The sequence below is a fragment of the Pongo pygmaeus genome, chromosome 22, assembly GCF_028885625.2.
Source record: "Pongo pygmaeus isolate AG05252 chromosome 22, NHGRI_mPonPyg2-v2.0_pri, whole genome shotgun sequence".
Lineage (NCBI taxonomy): Eukaryota > Metazoa > Chordata > Mammalia > Primates > Hominidae > Pongo > Pongo pygmaeus.
In genome coordinates, this window is record NC_072395.2 from 54,784,538 (window position 1) to 54,803,774 (window position 19,237).

At 52.5% G+C, this 19,237-nt stretch overlaps 1 protein-coding gene across 14 annotated transcripts in view; it reads right to left on the reverse strand.

Annotated features, from left to right (window-relative positions):
- The window catches only part of PRDM15 (PR/SET domain 15), an 80,663-nt gene that overhangs the window by 43,344 nt on the left and 18,082 nt on the right, over positions 1–19,237 (reverse strand). For 10 of the 14 annotated variants that reach the window (XM_054468602.2, XM_054468601.2, XM_054468607.2 and 7 more), the window contains 5 exons: positions 18,160–18,205; positions 17,435–17,528; positions 14,962–15,115; positions 12,635–12,887; positions 5,177–5,278 (listed from right to left, as the gene is read on the reverse strand). In XM_054468602.2, the coding sequence (XP_054324577.2) occupies positions 5,177–5,278; positions 12,635–12,887; positions 14,962–15,115; positions 17,435–17,528; positions 18,160–18,205 (649 nt within the window). The remainder of the gene's footprint in view (positions 1–5,176; positions 5,279–12,634; positions 12,888–14,961; positions 15,116–17,434; positions 17,529–18,159; positions 18,206–19,237) is intronic. The other 4 variants (XM_054468606.2, XM_054468603.2, XM_063659764.1 and 1 more) reach the window with 1 other exon arrangement.

Here is a 19,237-nt window from a genome sequence, read left to right on the forward strand (position 1 = left end):
GGCTAGAGTGCGGTGGTGCCATCTCGGCTCACTACAACCTCTGCCTCCTGGGTTCAAGCGATTCTCCTGCCCTAGCCTCCTGTGTAGCTGGGACTACAGGTGTGCACCACCATGCCCAGCTAATTTTTGTATTTTTAGTAGAGACGGGTTTCACCATGTTGGCCAGGATGGTCTTGATCTCTTGACCTCATGATCCACCTGCCTCGGCCTCCCAAAGTGCTGGGATTACAGTCGTGAGCCACTACGCTCGGACTTTTTTTTTTTTTTTTTGAGACGGAGTCTCACTCTGTCGCCTAAGTTGGAGTGTAGTGGTATAATCTCGGCTCACTGCAACCCTTGCTTCCCAGGTTCAAACCATTCTCCTGTCTCAGCCTCCCAGGTATCTGGGACTAGAGGCATGCACCACCACACCTGGCTAATTTTTATATTTTTAGTAGAGATGGGGTTTCACCATGATGGCCAGGCTGGTCTCGAACCCCTGACCTCAGGTGATCCACCTGCCTCGGCCTCCCAAAGTGCTGCCATTACAGGCGTGAGCCACCGTGTCTGGCCTGATTTGTTTTTTTGTTTGTTTTTTGTTTTTTTTAAGTATATATATAACCTTTGTTTTCTCTGGAGTTAATTATTGCCTTACTTTTTATTAATAACATTTGCTTATTTTTTTCCTGTGTTTATATTACTAACTGAGCCCTAAACTCTGCCAGAAGTATAACTCTTTCCTCTACAAACACATCAGTTAATGCTCTATTTCTTTTCCTTTTTGAGCCATTCTTCCTGGAGCCCTTGCTGCTGCTCCAATCTGGACCAGTTATCTATCCTTGAACTAGGGAACATCGCTTGTCCTACAATCTCCTTCACCAGCAACCTGGGCATTCCCTTTGCTCCTTTCCCGCAAAGGATCCTCTATTGTATCCTACACGCAGTGGATGTGTGCCATCTTTTCTGGCCATCCAGCACTGTGAAACATCCTTGTGATGTTTTGCTAACTTCTGAGCCCCACCTTTCCCAAAACACTCCTTTCCCAAACTCTCCTGCCCTGAATGCAGGTTTGTGCCATAGCTCTGTGAGCAGTGTGAGGCTGCAGGGGGCCTGAGAACACATTTTCTGGCATGGTGAAGGCATTGGGCTTTCAGAGACAGCACACATTTGGCCTTGAGGCCACCGTCAGTATGGGTGGCAATGTCCCTGTCATGTGGGCCTGTCTGGGACAGCCTTGCTATGGAATCCTGAACAACAGAGCAAGACCCTGTCTCTACAATTAGACCTGTTGACATTCACCTGTAGTTCCAGCTACTTGGGAGGTCAAAATGAGAGGATCATTTGAGCACATGAGTTTGAGGCTGCAATGAGCTAAGATCACACCATCGCATTCCTGCCTGGGTGACAGGGCAAGACCTTGTATCTTAAAAAAAAAAAGAGAGAAAGAAAGAAAGAAAGTTTAAGTTCAGAGCACTGGTGGTTTGGTTTGGAAGTTACTCAACTTGAAAGAAGAAGCAAAAATCTGTCAAATTTGATTCTAAAACTACAAAACCTCTTCAATAGCCCTTCCAACACTTCCTACACCAACTCACAAAAGGCAGCTTCACATCCCCTGAGATCAGAGAGGAAATGAGACAAATGGACACCATTTGCCTCATTAGAACAGCAGCACTGAAAGAGCCAAGTGAAGTCCCTTCTCTGAAGGCTTGTGCAGAACCCGTCTGTCATGCGCTCTGAGACAGTGCTCAGTGCCAGTCTGCTGAGGATATCCAAAGTGGCATGTGGCACCTCCGCCCTCAAGAGAACACACAACCCCTCAGCCCGAAAAAGAGAAACATAGCCCCTCCTATCTCAGGGAGGTGACACAGCCCCTCCCCCCTCACAGGGACACACAGCCCCTCCCCCCCTCACAGGGACACACACACACAGCCCCTCCCCCATCACAGGGACACACACACACACAGTCCCTTCCCCATCACAGGGACACACACAGTCCCTTCCCCCTCACAGGGACACACACAGCCCCTCCCTGCTCACAGGGACACACAGCCCCTCCCTCTTCACAGGGACACACACACAGCCCCTTCCCCCTCACAGGGACACATACAGCCTCTCCCCCCACACAGGGACACACACAGCCCCTCCCCCCTCACAGGGACACACAGCTCCTCCCCCTCACAGGGACACAAACACAGCCCCATCCCTCACAGGGACACAGCCCCTCCCCCTCACAGGAACACACAGCCCCTCCCCCCTCACAGGGACACACAGCCCCTCCCCCCACACAGGGACACAGTCCCTCCCCACTCACAGGGACACACACAGCCCCTCCCCCCACACAGGGACACACAGTCCCTCCCCCCTCACAGGGACACACAGCCTCTCCCCCCTCACAGGGACATACAGCCCCTCCCACTCACAGGGACACACACAGCCCCTCCCCCCTCACAGGGACACACACACAGCCCCTCCCCCCACACAGGGACACATAGTCCCTCCCCCCTCACAGGGACACACACAGCCCCTCCCCCTCACGGGGACACACACAGCCCCTCACCCCTCACAGGGACACACACACACACACACACACAGCCCCTCCCCCCTCACAGGGACACACAGCCCCTCCCCATTCACAGGGACACACACAGCCCCTCCCCACTCACAGGGACAAACAGCCCCCCCCTCACAGGGACACACAGCCCCTCCCCCCTCACAGGGACACACAGCCCCTCCCCCCTCACAGGAACACACACAGCCCCTCCCCCCTCACAGGGACACACAGCCCCTCCCCCCTCACAGGGACACACAGCCCCTCCCCCGTCGCAGGGACACACAGCCCCTCCCCCCTCACAGGGACACACAGCCCCTCCCCCCTCACAGGGACACACAGCCCCTCCCCCGTTGCAGGGACACACAGCCCCTCCCCCCTCACAGGGACACAGCCCCTCCCCCCTCACAGGGACACACACAGCCCCTCCCCCCTCACAGGGACACACACAGCCCCTCCCCCCTCACAGGGACACAGCCCCTCCCCCCTCACAGGGACACACACAGCCCCTCCCCCCTCACAGGGACATACACACAGCCCCTCCCCCTCACAGGGACACACACAGCCCCTCCCCCCTCACAGGGACACACACAGCCCCTCCCCCTCACAGGGACACACACAGCCCCTCCCCCCTCACAGGGACACACACACAGCCCCTCCCCCTCACAGGGACACACACAGCCCCTCCCCCCTCACAGGGACACACAGCCCCTCCCCCTCACAGGGACACACACAGCCCCTCCCCCCTCCCAGGGACACACACAGCCCCTCCCCCTCACAGGGACACACACAGCCCCTCCCCCTCACAGGGACACACAGCCCCTCCCCCTCACAGGGACACACACAGCCCCTCCCCCTCACAGGGACACACACAGCCCCTCCCCCTCACAGGGACACACAGCCCCTCCCCGTTCACAGGCCAGCCTTTGGGGCTGCTCCTCAGCCTCCTCCTTCCTGGGCTCTGCTTCCCACTCCTAGGCTCCTGAGCCATGGATGTTCCCGAGAAGCCCCCCAGCGAGAGGCTGCCGCAGAAGGCAGAGCCGTCACCTGGAAGGAATGCTCAGGACCCCTCCGGTAATCCGGGTGGCAGAGGCCGGGCTGCCCGAGTACCTGGCTCCAGCCCTCAAGGCTGCCGTCCTGTGGGCAGGGACTCCTGCCTCTGTTTACTCATCCCTGAAATGGAGTCACGGTTGTACCTCATGGTGTTGCCACAAGGAAGTTTCTGGAGGACCTGGCACTGATGATAACTTAATTAGTTACCATCAGCCTAATTATAAGGGGAGCCCGAGTACCGCGTCTTACGTAGTTGATGACATACAAGTAGAATTTCACTGAAAATATGAAGGAATTTCTTTTTTCTTCACTCAAAACTAGTTATCAGGAAGAAACACAAATGAGCAGCAACGTCTGTCTGGCTTTGTGGAGGGGACCGCCCGGCGCAGGCAGCACCCTCCCGCTGTGAAGCACCTACCATGGGTCTCCATGAGGTCCGGGGTGTGCTCTGCACAAACGCGGCGTTTCTAGAAAACCCAACTGCCCTGCTCTGCTATTTATGTCTTGGTGACAAACACAAAATGCTTCTCACCAAGCAGAGGGCAAAATGACACATTTGTAAATTCATTAAAGCCAAGATGAGTAGGATGTCTCAGGAACGTGTGACCAGGTAGCTAAAGTCTGCTGGTGTCAGCACAGTGGCTGTCCCGGTCACTCCTCACAACTGCACTGCCTGGAACCCCGCCAGGCCTGGGGCGTCTGAGCACGTTCCACATGTGACAAATGCCACAAACTGTTTCTATGTGATTCCCCCATGGTTTATTTGACGCGAGTCTTTCTTCACTACACATTAGCCTCCTAAGAGGCTTGTGGAAAAATCAGCTCCCTAAGAGAAATAAACAGAAAGTTCCCAGAGCACTGCAGAAGCTGGAAATGTGTTCAGTTCTTTCCCGGCCACCTTAAATTGGTATCTCAACCTGAGTAGATAAAAATGTTTCGCAGGCCGGGCATGGTGGCTCACGCCTGTAAACCCAGTACTTTGGGAGGCCGAGGCAGACGGACTGCTTGAGCCCAGCAGTCTGAGCCAGCCTGGGTGAAACCCTGTCTCTACAAAAAATATACAAAAGTTTGCTGGGCGTGGCGGCACATGTCTGTGGTCCCAGCTACTCAGGAGGCTGAGGTGGGAGGATCGCTTGAGCCTGTCAGATCAAGGCTGCAGTGAGCCACGATCATGCCACTGCACTCCAGCCTGGACAACAGAGCCAGACCTTGTCTCAAAAAAAGAAAATAGCGTCTGACAGATAAAGAAACAATGGAAGGGGCTGTCAAGTAGAGACAACAAAGGCAAGAGTGCACAACACATGCCATGGCTGGCCCCTGCCAGCGCTCCAGAGTCAAGGCGCCCAGCTGAAACGCAACTTCACAACCTGGAGGAGTAAGAAGTGAGGCCTGCGGGGGTCGGGGGTGGGAAGCGGGACTGCCCAGAAGCTTTAAACCCTGAGAAAGCCTTGGTTCTGGCGACTACATTGTGGGGCAATGGCGCAGACAGGACAAAGCTTGGGACATCCCCGACAGCCGCAGACAGGTGACAGCGTAAGTCAGAGGGAGCTCGACACAGGAGTTTTACAACTGGGGCTCCCCACACGTCCTCCTTACCATTGAGGAGCTGCAGCTCCAGGAAGGTGGCAGAACACACTTTACACGCCCACTGGCTGGGCTCCGACTCCACGGGGGCGCTGTTTTCTGGGGTGCCTGCAGCTTCAAAAGACATGAGAGGAGAAAAACGTGACCCCCAAACAGCTCATATGTCTCCATGAATCCCGGCCCAGCGGAGAAGGGGTGTGTGCTGAGAGGCGGTGATGACAGTGATGACAGCAGCTGACAGGCCTGTGGTCACTCCACATGACAGACACCATTTTCAGAGCTTTACACACATGGCTGATTCGGTCATGTGACTGTCCCCCTTTCACAGATGAGGCAACTGAGCACAGAGACATGCCTGCTGCAGGGCCACCAGTCACAGAGCTGAGAACTCCTCCAAGAAGCCAGTCCAGAGCGACCAGGCTCATCCCTTATATGACTTCATGAAAGAAGTGCATCCTCAAGAACCAAGTGTAATTCCTCATCTCTCACTGGCGCACAGAGTAAGAGACAGTGGAACCCAAAACAGCCAGCCAGTGGCGCCCCCGTGTGTGGCTGGGCTGCTGCTCCCGCCCAGCGCTATCCAGCAGAGCTTTCTGTGGATGACTGACGTGCTCCACAGCTGGGATCCAGCAAGGCAGCCAGTAACCAGATGTGGCTCATGTCCCAGGAAATAAGTGTTTAATTTTACTAAATTTGAACTTAATTTTAAATAGGCACCTGAGGTAGGGGGACCGCTATCCCAGGAAGCACCTCTATCCCTCAGTCCATGCCACACAGGAATCTGGGGAGGGAGAGCTAAGCTGGGGGTACATGGCATGCGGTGTAAGCCTGGCTATAAAGAGAACTACAGGCACCTTTTAACAAAAAAGTCACTGATGCTCTTGTGCAACCTAAAATTGGGAGGCGTTTTAAGTGAGTGTACCACGATCTGGCCCAGGCCAGTTTCTCTACACCTCGTCTGGCAGCTCTGTGGGCTGGCCCAGGGCAGGACCCCTGCCCATCACTTCGACTCTAATCACGATACAGCCTGCATTGAAGTTCATCACCCACAGCAAACTCCAGGGGCCACTCACAAAGACAAACTCCTGGGTCTTTAAAAAAATAATCCAGAAGCACAACTGCATATGCATTCAGCACTAGAAAAAAACATGTATCTTTTCATATCCAAAACCAGCACTAAGGATGCAATGAATGAAAGAAAAAGATACAGGTTACTGCTATCACCGTTTGCATGCATGTTCTGAGTTTTCATAAGATAAGAAGAAAGAGGCATAAATGCAATATGAAATTTTTCATCATACTAAAAATAAAGAAAGAGCAGAAAGAGCGTGTGGGGGGGCACCCTGCCAGCAGGGCATTTTTCTGGGACACCCCATCCCCACCAGTTTCTGTTCCCTTTTACGCTTGCTCTCTGAGAATCCGCTGCTTGAAGAATCCCAAAACATCAAGGACAAATGGAAATCAAAGCCAAATTCCCATTTCTCACTCACCTTCCCAAACATACACGGGTTCCAAAGAGAGAAAAACACTCACATGTGAGTTTCAGAAAAAGAGGACAAGGGCCCAGGTTAGCTGGAAGCCACCACTTCTGAATAAGGGGAATTTCTTCTAATCCACGTGGGCCATTGTCTCCAGCAATAAGCCTCCACACCCCCACGAGTGTGGGTTCTCCTCAACTTGGTGCTCTGCTGCTAAGTAAACAGGACTAGAAAAACTTGTCATGACGACTGCCTGCTCATCAAGAGAGGCACTCAGGATTTTCCGAATAGTAATTGTAAAAGATAAGAATTCTTAAGAAAAAAATATTAGTTAACAGTCAGAAGGCAATTCTTGACTGCCAATCACTTAAATATCCAACAAAAGAGAAGTGTCTCAGCAAAATCTAACATCACGCAGCTTTAAAGTGATGCCAGAGATAGTAACAGTAGGGAAAAGGCTTAAGATGTGGTGAGCCAGACTGTGCACGCAAAGAAAAGTAAGCAGTGAGATAGGAGGTGCAGCTACAGCTCCACCATGCAAAAATGCAGAGTTAAAAAAAAAAAAAAAAAAAAGGAACAGCAAAGCTACAGCACAGCAAAGAGCCTGGCATTCCAGTGGGCAGGGCTGACTGCAGGGTGGCACCAGAGAACTTCCTGGGATGAAGTCGAGGTCTGTAACTCAACAGTGGTGGTGCTTATACAACCGTAGACACTCAAAAGTCTCTAAACTGGCGGGAACGGTGGCTCATACCTGTAATCCCAGCACTTTGGGAGGCCCAGGCGGGTGGATTACTTGAGGCCAGGAGCTCAAGAGCAGCCTGGGCAACATGGCAAAACCCCGTCTCTACTAAAAAATGCACAAATTAGCCAGGCGTGGTGGCATGCACCTGTAATTTCAGCTCTTGAGAGGCTGAGGCATGAGAATTGCTTGAACTTGGGAGGTGGAGGTTGCAGTGAGCCAAGATCACACCACTGCACTCCAGCCTGGGTGACAGACTGTCTTAAAAAAAAAAAAAAAGTTTCTGAACTGTACACTTAAAATTGTTGAGTCTTACTGTATGTAAACTATATGTCATCAGTGCTGGTTTTTAAAATACAGGGGCCAGTGAGGTGGCTCATGCCTGTAATCCCAGCACTTTGGGAGGCTGAGGCGGGTGGATCACTTCAAGTCAGGAGTTCAACACCAGCCTGGCCAACATGGTGAAACCCCATCTCTACTAAAAATAAAAAAATTAGCTGGGCCTGATGGTACATGCCTGTAATCCCAGCTACTGGGGAGGCTGAGGCAAGAGAATTGCTTGAACCGGGAGGTGGAGGTTGCAGTGAGCTGAGATTGGGCCACTACATTCCAGCCTGGGTGACACAGCAAGACTCTGTCTCAAAAAAATTAAATTAAATTAAATTAAAAAATACTAGAAAATGCGCAACAACAGTTGAGTTAGAACAGTGATGCTATATGCCACCGAACAGTTTCCCCAATGTTATAAAATGTGTTTGTATTTTACTCTTTTCATCAGAAAGGTGATTTTGAAAATTTTCTCTCTTTGGAACCCATGTGTGTTTGAGAAGGTGAGTGAGAAACGGGACTCTGGCTCTGATTTCCATTTGTCCATGATCTTGTAGGATTCTTCAAGCAGCGGAATCTCAGAGCAAGTGTAAAGGGGAACAGAAGCTGGTGGGGACGGAATGTCCCATAACAACGCCCTGCTGGCAGGGTCCCCCCCCCCCCCCACACTCTCCTCCTGGGCCCCATGCTCTCTCCCATGAAGATCCAGGATGTTTCTTGGGCTGCCCTCTCCATCTGTCAGCAGGTTCAGGTTCTTGTAAAGAAAGAAAATCAATCTTAATGTGAGCTCAAGAACAAGTTAAGGCCAGGCACAGTGCTTCACGCCTGGAATCCCAGCACTTTGGAAGGTGGGAGGATTGCCTGAATCCATGAGTTCAAGACCAGCCTAGGCAACATAGTGAGACCCATCTCTACTAAAAATAAAAATTAAAAAAATTAGCTGGGTGTGGTGGCACATCCCTGTGGTCCCAGCTACTAGAGAGGCTGAGGTGAGAGGATCACTTGAGCCCGCGAGGGCGGCTGTAGTGAGCCACAATCATGCCACTGCACTCCAGCCTGGGCAACGGTGCCAGACCCTATCTCAAAAAACTACAAAAAAAGAAAAAGATGGAACTGGAAAAGTAAATCCACTACCAGAAAAAAATAATAAGTAACTTTTAAAGGGATGTGTTACTGCTCCTTCAGTACAAAATCAAACTTTTCTCTGTATTTAGAAGACCGCGCCACTGATCTGCAAAACTGACTGATTTCTATACAAAGATGCATGTTTGGAGCAAATGAAAGAGACAGAATTAAGTCAATGAGTCTTAGGAGCTCTCACGCTCACCAAGAAAGACTCAGCCACCACAATAAGTAATTTACAGGAAGACGGTTCCTGGGTTCGTCGGCCGCCAATACGGTTCTAGGAGCACACCAATGGCCCCGGAGGCCACTCACATCACTCTGCCGACTCCCACTGGGCCAGAGGTACAACAATGCCACAAAAGGCCTCCTTTTCCCCCACCACGCGGCAGCGTTCTCTCTGGGAGTGTCCACCCCAGAGGGCGCGTCGCTGAGCAGGAGTGGGATTATGCAGTTACCCTAGAATTCCAGGCCTTTACGTATCCAGTCTAAACAGTGAGAAATGGGCAAGTGGCCAGCTTTCTGGATGTTTCTAGCCTCTCTTCGAAGGTCTTGTCATCTATCGAGATACTCATTTCTGAGATGCAGGCAGCATTGGGCTCCAGTACATACCTTCAGCTGGGTGAGGTGCTCCACACACACTCAGACTCTGGTGGGCCCTGGGTGCATTGCGCGGGCAGGGCTCTAGAAGTGCCACTGTGCCTAGAGAGGGACCCCTGGGGGGGTCACGGAGGAGGGGCTCAGGGGAAGGAGCCAGATAGGTGGCAGAGGGTGAGAGGCAGCGTGTGTGTGGCGGGGGCGTTGACGCGGCTGCAGAGGGTGAGAGGCAGCGTGTGTGTGGGCAGCGGGTGTTGACGCGGCTGCTGGCTTGCCGTTTGAACAATCAGCAGGTGGACCCCAGGGAAAGTTCCCCAGGGCAGCCGGCGGCACTTCCAGGGCCAAGCCAGAGCTCAACAGGGGGCTCTCTTGGGAAGGAAAGGGAAGGAAGGAACCAGCCAGTAAGTGGAATCACGATGTTCACTACCTCTCCAGAAATAACTGCTTGCCATTTGTCCCCAAACACAAGTGACCATCCTAAAAAGCATTTTTGAAACCTAAGAGTAACTAAGTTGTTTATTTATTTCCCCAGTTAAAAACTTTGTTTAGGTTTAAGCTATGCTCAGGTGACCATATGTTCCCATTTACACAGACTGTCCTGGTATAATTATTACAAGTGTCCTTTTATTCTGAGAGGTTTTAGGGAGGAATGGGAATTACCCTAGGATCTCCGAAATCAGGAGGCAACTCTGTTGAACACCACAGTCCCAGGCTGACTTCATTTAAATCTATTGTTTCAAACTTAGCTCCAGATTGAAGGGTCTCCAGCAGGTAAAATGAATACAAAACACCTGTAGCTCCAATAAGGCGTGGCAACCTTTGCTTTGACCTTAGTCTTGAGAGTGGTATCCTGTATCCCCCAGGATACAAGCTGACAAGGGGGTAAACGGCCAAGGCCAGCATCTCAGAACCCTAACCCCGGCGTGGCTGCAGTCTGGGCTGGCCGTGGGCACACGGGCTGCCAGCTGCCTAGGGCTTCAGGAATTCCAGACACAAGGAGCCCAGGTCCCAAAGATCACAGTTACTTGGGTCTGCTCGGAGAGCCCAGCCTCGCAGGACTCGGAAATGGCCCCTGACCCAGCGGGCACCACCACAGGGGCCTCCCTCGTGCTGGGCCAGGCCAGGCACCTGGTTTTGGCAAAGTCACGAGGGTGGGGCTAGGAGCAGCTGGGTGAAGAGCAGTGGGTTTCTCCAAGTTCTTTTTGTCCTTTTCATTCTTAAACAACTCCCCACAAAGCCACAGTCTTTCCCTGTGAAGGGTGCGAAGCCCCCAGTACACTCAGCTCACTTTACCAACCTGGCCGAAGAGGACGCTGCCACCGCTGCAGGCCCTAGAGGGAGCCACCCGGCCTGGCTCCTCGCCGACCCTCCCCAGCAGCATCCCCAGCGGCCCCTCTCCACCCAGCCCTCACATGGCCCATAGTGGGTTCAATAGTGTCTCCCCAAAATTCACATCCACCTACCACCTATGGGAGAGGATGTGTGCAGATGTCATCAAGTTAAGGTGAGGTCATGCTGGATTGGGGAGGCCTGAGTCCAGTGACGGGTGGTCTTATGAAGAGATGACACAGAGCGTGACACATGGGAGAGAAGACAGGCAGAGACTGGAGTAACACAGCCACAAGCCAAGGGACGCAAAAGGCTACTGTGCCGGCCAGCCCCAGAGGTTGGGGAGAGTCCTGGGACAGATTCTCCCTCAGGGTGCCCAGAAGGAACTAGCCCTGCTGACACCCTGACTGTGGGCGTGTGGCCTCCAGCACTGTGGAAGGCACATTTCTGACATGAAGCCACTGGGTTGCTGGTGTTTTATGGGGGCAGCGCAGCACCGGGCCACTCCCACACAGCCCGTCGCGGACCTGGGATTAGGGACAACCAGGGGCATTTTACAAAGCCTCAATCATACTGACAAACAGGACAGACCAGAACCTTCCAATATGTTAAGAATCTTATGCTACCGAGCTACTAATATTTTGGATTACACTGCATTTATAAAACAAGGAAACAATGCTCATATGAGAATCAGGTCATTTGGGAGGGGGGTCAGGAGAGTCAATATCTATTTCTCCCCCTTGAGCAAAGAATCTTCATGACAACATTAAATAACATTTGCTCCCCTGGGTAGTGTCAGCTTCGGCCATAAGAAATTGCTGTTTCGCAGGTCAAAAGACAGCAAATACCAGGAATTTCATAGAGTTTCTTCAGGTTTTATGAGGAGGATCTATGTCAAAAAGACCCATAACGGATGAGAAAGATTTAAAGTTCAGCAGCCCCGCTTGATGGGCAAAGTGATGCCCTGACCCCGGCTTAGCAGGACAGGCACTGTGATCTGCTTTTCCAGCAGGAATGCTAGATTTGGGCAGATCACGCACATAACCTTCACTAGGGCTTTCTTTGAACACGCATGCACACACACACAGGTACGCACACGTGCGTGCACACACACACACACACTCCCCCCAAATCTGGGAGGAGGCCATTGCATAGTGAACAGCAACACTGGAGCTGGGTGCCATGGACCAATCCTGATTTCTTCATCTACTCCACTGTGACCTGGGGTCAGTTCCTTAACCTCTCTGTGCTGTTTCCTCTGTCCAAAGACAGGGCTAGTACCCCAGCCTCATAGGATTAGGAGGATGAGTCACTCACTGGACGTAGCCCCAAGGGCAGAGCTAAGCAGTCATGCGCCATGTGACAAGGTTTCAGTCAAAGACAGTGGTCCCATGAGATTCTAATACAGTATTTTTCCTCTATTACCTTGTCTATGTTTACGTAGACAAATACTTACCATGTGTTACGGTTGCCCACAGCATGCAGTAGAGTCACATGCTGGACAGGCTGGTAGCCAGAACAGGCTGCACCATACAGCCTGGGTGTGTAGCAGGCCAGGACATCAAGGTGCACGAGAGTGCGCTCTACAATGCGCTAATGACAATCGCCCCAGGACACATTTCTGAGAATGTATCTCTGTTGTTAAACACTGCCTCACTGTGTTAACTTATGTTACATCCACGTGCCCAAACTGACCAAGGATGTTTAAAACAAGCAGAAAGACAGACCCGACTCTCCACTCTTCCACTCTCCACATCCCAGCAGCTGGCCCAGCACAACCCATCTCATCAGCGTGGGGTCAGCACAGAGCCAAGGGGCCATAACCCCTTTGGCGAGGCACAAGGGAAGGTGGGCTCCGGATCGGGGTCCGCCACATACCGTGGACGCCAGAGCCGGCCTGCTTCAGCATGGGCTTGTCCATCTTCTTGGCATAGAAGGCCGCATACCACACGCGCAGCTCGGTGCCCGGGGGGATGTCTCTGGAGGTGGTGAAGTACACGTCGCTGCCGTGCTGGTAGGCCGTCAGGTTCTGGTGCTCGGCCTCCGCTGCCGGCCGCACCAGCATCATCCAGTTGCAGTCATCCTCGTTGGAGGTGTCGAAGCACACGGGGTGCCCGTCCTTCTGGAACACCTGAAGGTGAGTCGGCCCACGCAGAAGCCGGGGAAACGGCTGATTACCCATCTGCGTGTCAGAGTGTGGGGGGGCAGGTGCTGAGGAACCCATCTAGACAGTGCCACGTCAGAGGCCATAAGGGCTCCTGTACGGGATGTTGAGGTGTTTACGGTGGTGACGAGGGTCGCAGGTAGACCATGTGGCCTGGATGGGTCAGGTTAGTCACAGGCAAAAGGAAGCAGCAGACACAGCCAGCGGTCTATGTGTCATCGGGATACCTGAGTGTTACTCACGGCCCAGGTGTGGAACTCAAGTTCTAATCAGGTTCTAGTGGGCATGCGGACACCAAAGTTCTAGTCCTGGTCCAGGTGGGCTTTGCGCTACCTGAGCTTCACTCCTGGTCCATGTGTCACGGGGATACCTACGCTCTCCAGATGGGACATAGTTCTACTCCAGCTCTGTCCCAGCTCTGTCCAGCTCTGTCCAGTAGAACTGGGACACAGTTCTACTCCCAGCTCTGCCACAGGATGCTGGGCTCCTCAGGCTTTATGAGCTGCCTCCCCATCTATCAAACAGCACTATTGCTTTATGGATTAAATGCAGGCAGGCAGCAGGGAGAAAAACTTACATATTTTGAAGTTCAAATCAACCACATGACTATAGGAGGGTTTTGTTCCTTATTTTCTGATGTCATGGTCTCTTCCTCTCTGCAGGAAGAGAGCTCTCCCCTCTCCTAAGCTTTTCCTAAAGAGGCCTCTCTAAAGATGGAGCCCTTGGAAGTGAGAGGCAGGGGTGGGGGACCACCAGGCACCTAATGACCACCAGCTGCTGAGGAAGGCGTGCTCCCAGCTGGCGGCACCCTCTCTCTGGTGGGCACAGAGGAGCTGAACGCTGGTGCGTGCACTGCAAACAACCCAGTACCAGGTGATGACCTTCAGAATCGCGTAGCTGAAAGACCACCAAAATGGGCACAAAAGAGTTCTTTAAAGGGGCCTCGCTCCCAACCGTGCACCCACACCAACTGTGTACATCGAACGGATGGGAGCTGCAAAGGACAGGCAGGTAGCCAATGGCCTTTCAGAGGCTGTTTTAGGCATTGTTACACATTTCTTCAACTTAAAACAGCCTTTTCTTTCCTTCCTTCCTTCCTTTTCCTTCCTTCCCTCCCTCCCCTCCCTCCCTCCCTTCCTTCCTTTTCCTTCCTTCCCTCCCTCCCCTCCCTCCCCTCCCTCCCTTCCTTCTTTCTTTTGTAAACAAATCAAGTGCCTTTCCTTTTTGCCCCTTTTGCTGAAATCTGCCTTACAAGCTCAGTTATCCAAAGGACTTCCAAAAACCCAAGCTTGTTGACTTCATCTGCCTCGGATGCATTTCAAGGGTCTCTAAGAAAAGTTTGCTGACTAACAACCCATTCCTCATTTGTTTATTTCACAGATATATCTGAAGACTGGCTGGCTTGGGGTACGATACAGAGGGCAGGCATGGGAACAGTCAAAAACCAGCCTCGCCTGGCCTCATAGCCTTCCAGAGGGCTCATTTTTTATGTATTCTAAAGCCTGCCTTGCAATTTACATACATCTTAGTTTTCTCGAGTTCACGTCAAAGTAGAGAACCACTGTCTTCTCTCAGTCTGATGTGTTTTTTACAGCGGCCAAACTTCGTACTATTGCCCAATGTCTCATCACTGCCTAAACAAACACCTTCCCTTTGAAAGAGGTCTTTAAACTACCATACGCTCTGCACAGGTGTGGAAATAACTAGAGCGATGGGCCCCTGCAAGACGCTGCCTCATAAAGCCTGCGACAGCAACGGAGGTTGTAAGACAGCTGGAGTCAGCATTTGGGTTTCTCCTGCATATGTCTTAAACACACTCTTTAATGTTCTGCAAAATTGAAAATTACAAAATACTAATATTGATGCTCTTGCAATGTAAAAAGAAACATTTTCTTGGAAATTAAGCAGACCTACAATATTTAGAGCTGTTTTTGAGGCATTTATAAATCATGGAAACTCAGTGGCCCTTGCTCCCCATTCCCACATGAGAATGCCAGAAGAACACCCAGTTCCTGAGCTCCTGTTTGGCAACAGCCTTTACCTTCAGGGGAAATACAGACTCCTTTTCCCATTTGGCGACCCTCCTGGACTCAAAGGGACCGAACTGTGTCCGCTTGACGAGCTGAGTGATGGCAAACACCCCCTCGGCTCCGTCTTCCAGTCGTCTGATCTCCAAGTTGGGAGGAAGGGATGACCTGGAAATGGAATAAAACGACTCAAAAGAGAGCACTCACACCCAGGGTCCGACTCGTTAAGATAACCTAAAAGCTCGCCCTCACTGACCACCAGGGGTCTTCTGAAATAAAATTCTCCAGGTGATAAAATAGAAGCCTTCCAGGCCAGGCTTGGTGGCTCACGCCTGTAATCCCAGCATGCACTTTGGAAGGCCAAGGTGGGAAGACTGTATAAGCCCAGGAGTTTGAGACCAGCCTGGGCAATACGGTGAAACCCTGTCTCTACAAAAAACACAAAAAATTAGCTGGGCATGGTGGCATGTGCCTGTAGTCCCAGCTACTCAGGAGACTAAAGCAATAGGATGGCTGAACCCAGGAGTTTGAGGCTGCAGTGAGCCAAGATTGTGCCACTGCACTGTAGCCTGGGTGACAGCACAGGACCCTGTCTCAAAGAAAAGAAAAAAAACAACAGAAGCCTTCTTAATAGGTGCTGAATGATAACTGAGACTGAGGTTGTGATGATGCCCTTGGGCTGTGGAAAACTAGCCATAATCTTGTGGCCTTAGCTACACAAGGCCGACCACAGGGCCCTGGTGAGATTCACCCAGAGCACACCATGGTGGGGCTGTGTACTGAAGGATGGGTTTAATTCCCCGTGGGAAAGACAGTGCCAACAGGTGCATCCCTGGTGGGGCTGCTATGGGACAGAACAGGGTCAGACTGGTATGGGGTCCAGCGATGGAGGGGGGACCACAGGGAACTCACTGCTGAGGAGCCATATGAATAGCACCCCAAGAAAGACACAAGGGCCACGGAAGTCCCAAACAGAAAGGGTTTCCAGCCAAGTGGAGCGGGCCAGTTTCACTAAGGATGTGACCTCTTTAACTGAAGTAGAAGAATGTCAAGGACAGGGGTCTGGGGAGGAAGGCATAGGAGCCGGGACGAGCCCAGGACACGTCCAGGACAGAGGCGGACACGGGGTGTCCAGTGCACAGACCCCTCAGACAGAGGCAGACATGGGGTCCCCAGAGCACAGGCTCCTCTGACAGAGGCAGACATGGGGTGCCCAGCACACAGGCCCCTCGGACAGAGGCGGACATGGGGTCCCCAGAGCACAAGCCCCTCCGACAGAGGCGGACATTGGGTGCCCAGAGCACAGGCCACTCCGACAGAGGCGGACATGGGGTGCCCAGAGCACACGCCACTCCGACAGAGGCGGACATGGGGTGCCCAGAGCACAGGCCACTCCGACAGAGGCGGACATGGGGTGCCCAGAGCACAGGCCACTCCGACAGAGGAGGACATGGGGTGCCCAGAGCACAGGCCCCTCCGACAGAGGCGGACATGGGGTGCCCAGAGCACAGGCCCCTCAGGGAGGGCAGGAGGCCGCTGAGACAAGGAGCCAGCACGGAGGGTCTGACTATAGGACCAAGGGTTTCAGCTGCATTTTCATGGGCAACAGGCAGTCCCTGAGGGTTCTGGGGAAGAGAGGGGTTGATGGGAAGAGGGGGGTTGATCCGCTGTCTACTTTAGGCCAAAACATTAATCTCTTTGTTTTGAGTCACACTAAGAAAAAAAAAAATAAATGAACGGTGTTGTGGGGCAGTGGGGAGGCTCCTGGAAACAGTTCTGGAAAGACGGCGACCACCTGTGCAGCAGCAGCACGTGCCAGGTACCATCACCCACACCACCACAGCCACCCCAAGGGAACTGCCATCCTCTACAGAGGCCACCGAGGTCTGGAGAGGAGTGCCTTGTCCAAGCTCACCTGCCCTGGGCCACCAGGTGGCACAGACTCCCCCAGGTGAGGGTGGAACAGCAGGGCAGCTGCTGCCCACTGAGCCGCCTCACCAGGCCTGCAGGGACTGCTTCTGGAAGCTGCTGTGGGTCAGCCCTGTCCCTGTCCTCATAACCCCGCGTCCCCTGCCCCGCCTGGGTGTGCACGTGTCCGCTGGCAGGCCAAGACCTGGAATGCAGAGAGAAGCCAACGAGCAGACCTCCAGCTTGGCTGCTGGTGCTCAGCACATCAACCACCTTGGCCAGTCCACTCTTCTGCAGCCTCCACACACTGTGTCGGGAACAGCTGGGCTCCAGCTAAGAACCCTGGAGTGGATCAAAGAAACTCACTCTGGAGCTTTGAAGCACGTGTTTTGGTGTGTCCCGGCAGCAAGGCTGCTCAGTTCACAGTGGGAGCGGAATCGCCGGCTCTCACTCAGAATGCCTCTGTTCTCCCTCGGGCTCCTTCCTCCCCGTCTGCACACGCAAAGGCCGCTAGGCTCCTGCCGCAGCTGGCATATGGAAGGCCCGGGACCGTGAAAGCAGCTCCCGGCGGTCACTCACCTTGCCCTGCTTAACACAAAGGAGTCTTTGACCATGATCACTGGGCCCAGCTCGGGACATTCGGAGTCGTGGTACTGGCTGCAGTCTTCACACCCTGCAAGCAGACATCTGGGCATTAGACACCTAAAGAACACAAACCTGGGAAATGGGGACCCTGGCCCCATGAGGGTGACCCAGAGTCATGAGACACATGCACATTGCACACTGACACCGCAAAGACAAGCAAGGGAGGGTGCACTGGACGGCACAAGGCCTGTGTCCCGAAGGCCTCCGTCAGTGCTCGCGCACACAAGAGGAGTGCAAAGGCAGGACGCGCCCCCAGGGAAAGCTCTAGCTCCGCCGCACACCTCAAATCAAGCACGGTCACCTCCATGGTGATGAAGACCAAGACCCTCCCCAAAGAATGAGCATAAATGAAAACGGCCAATGTTAGCAGGTTCATCCCTCCTGCCTAGCCCTGGATTACTTTTCTGAATCAAGTGCTACCCCCTGCAAAGTGCCCTCGGCCAGGAGTTCTGAGAAAGGTGATCATATTAAAACCATACCCCTGTAGTGTACTGCTTATGAAATAAATGTTTCATAGGGAAATTTTAAATATATAGCTTTTCTATATTATAAAAACCAAATGTGGACGTGGCTTTGCCCGGACAGCAAGTGCCACGCCCATCTGTGTTCTATAACATAGGGCTGGTCTCAGACCTCGGACAGGTCCCTGCGTCACTTACATATAAACATGATCTCCTCGCTCCCATCTTCAGCCATCTCTGACACCTGTCAGGACACAAGAGAGCCTCATTAATGACAAGCTCTTACCAAAATACTTTTGTTTTTTTTTTTTGAAATTGAGCTCCCTCTGTCGCCCAGGATGGAGTACAGTGGCAGGATCTTGGCTCATTGCAACCTCTGCCTCCCAGGTTCAAGTGATTCTCCTGCCTCAGCCTCTTGAGTAGCTGGGACTACAGGTGTGAGCCACCACACCCAGTTAATTTTTGTATTTTTAGTAGAGACGGGGTTTCACCATGTTGGCCAGGCTGGTCTCGATCTCTTGACCTTGTGATCCACCTGCCTTGGCATCCCAAAGTGCTGGGATTACAGGTGTGAGCCACCGTGCCTGGCCTCTTACCAAAATAATGTTTAAAGACAATTCCTACTAAAGGCCTCCTCCAACCAGTATAGGGACATTACGTGGTGTTCTAAAGAGAGCACACAGTGGGGTCTCCTCTTATTGTGGGATGGGGCTGGGGTCCCTGAAACATCTTCTCACCTCAAATAATGTTATTTTTAATAAAAGCAATGGATTTGAATGGCCTCATGAACTCAGACTTTCATCTTTTCGTATTAGCCATCAATTTCCATTTTTAAAACAAATATATCACCTTTTTTTGGTGACAGGGTCTTGCTCTGTCGCCCAGGCTGGAGTGCAGTGGCGTGATCAAGGCTCACTGAAGCCTCTACCTGCTGGGCTCAAGCAATCCCCCTACCTCAGCCTCCCAAAGTGCTGGGATTATGGCACGAGCCACCGTGCCCACCTATATCACCATTTTTAAAAAGCCAGTTGTCACTTTTTTTCCCCGCACTCACTGCGCCGTGAATTCCTCAATGGCAGGTATGTCTAATGCAACATTTTTTCTTCAGCTCCTAACCTATGCCTGGTGCTCCATAAACACTTGTTTCTCTGGGGACTAAATCAATGCGTGACGTTGTGGAGGACTCTCATGCTCCCACATAAGCTGTTATCAGATCCAATAATTCTATTCCCTATCCATCCTTGAGGTTCACCTCCAGAAACACTTGCATAGTGGG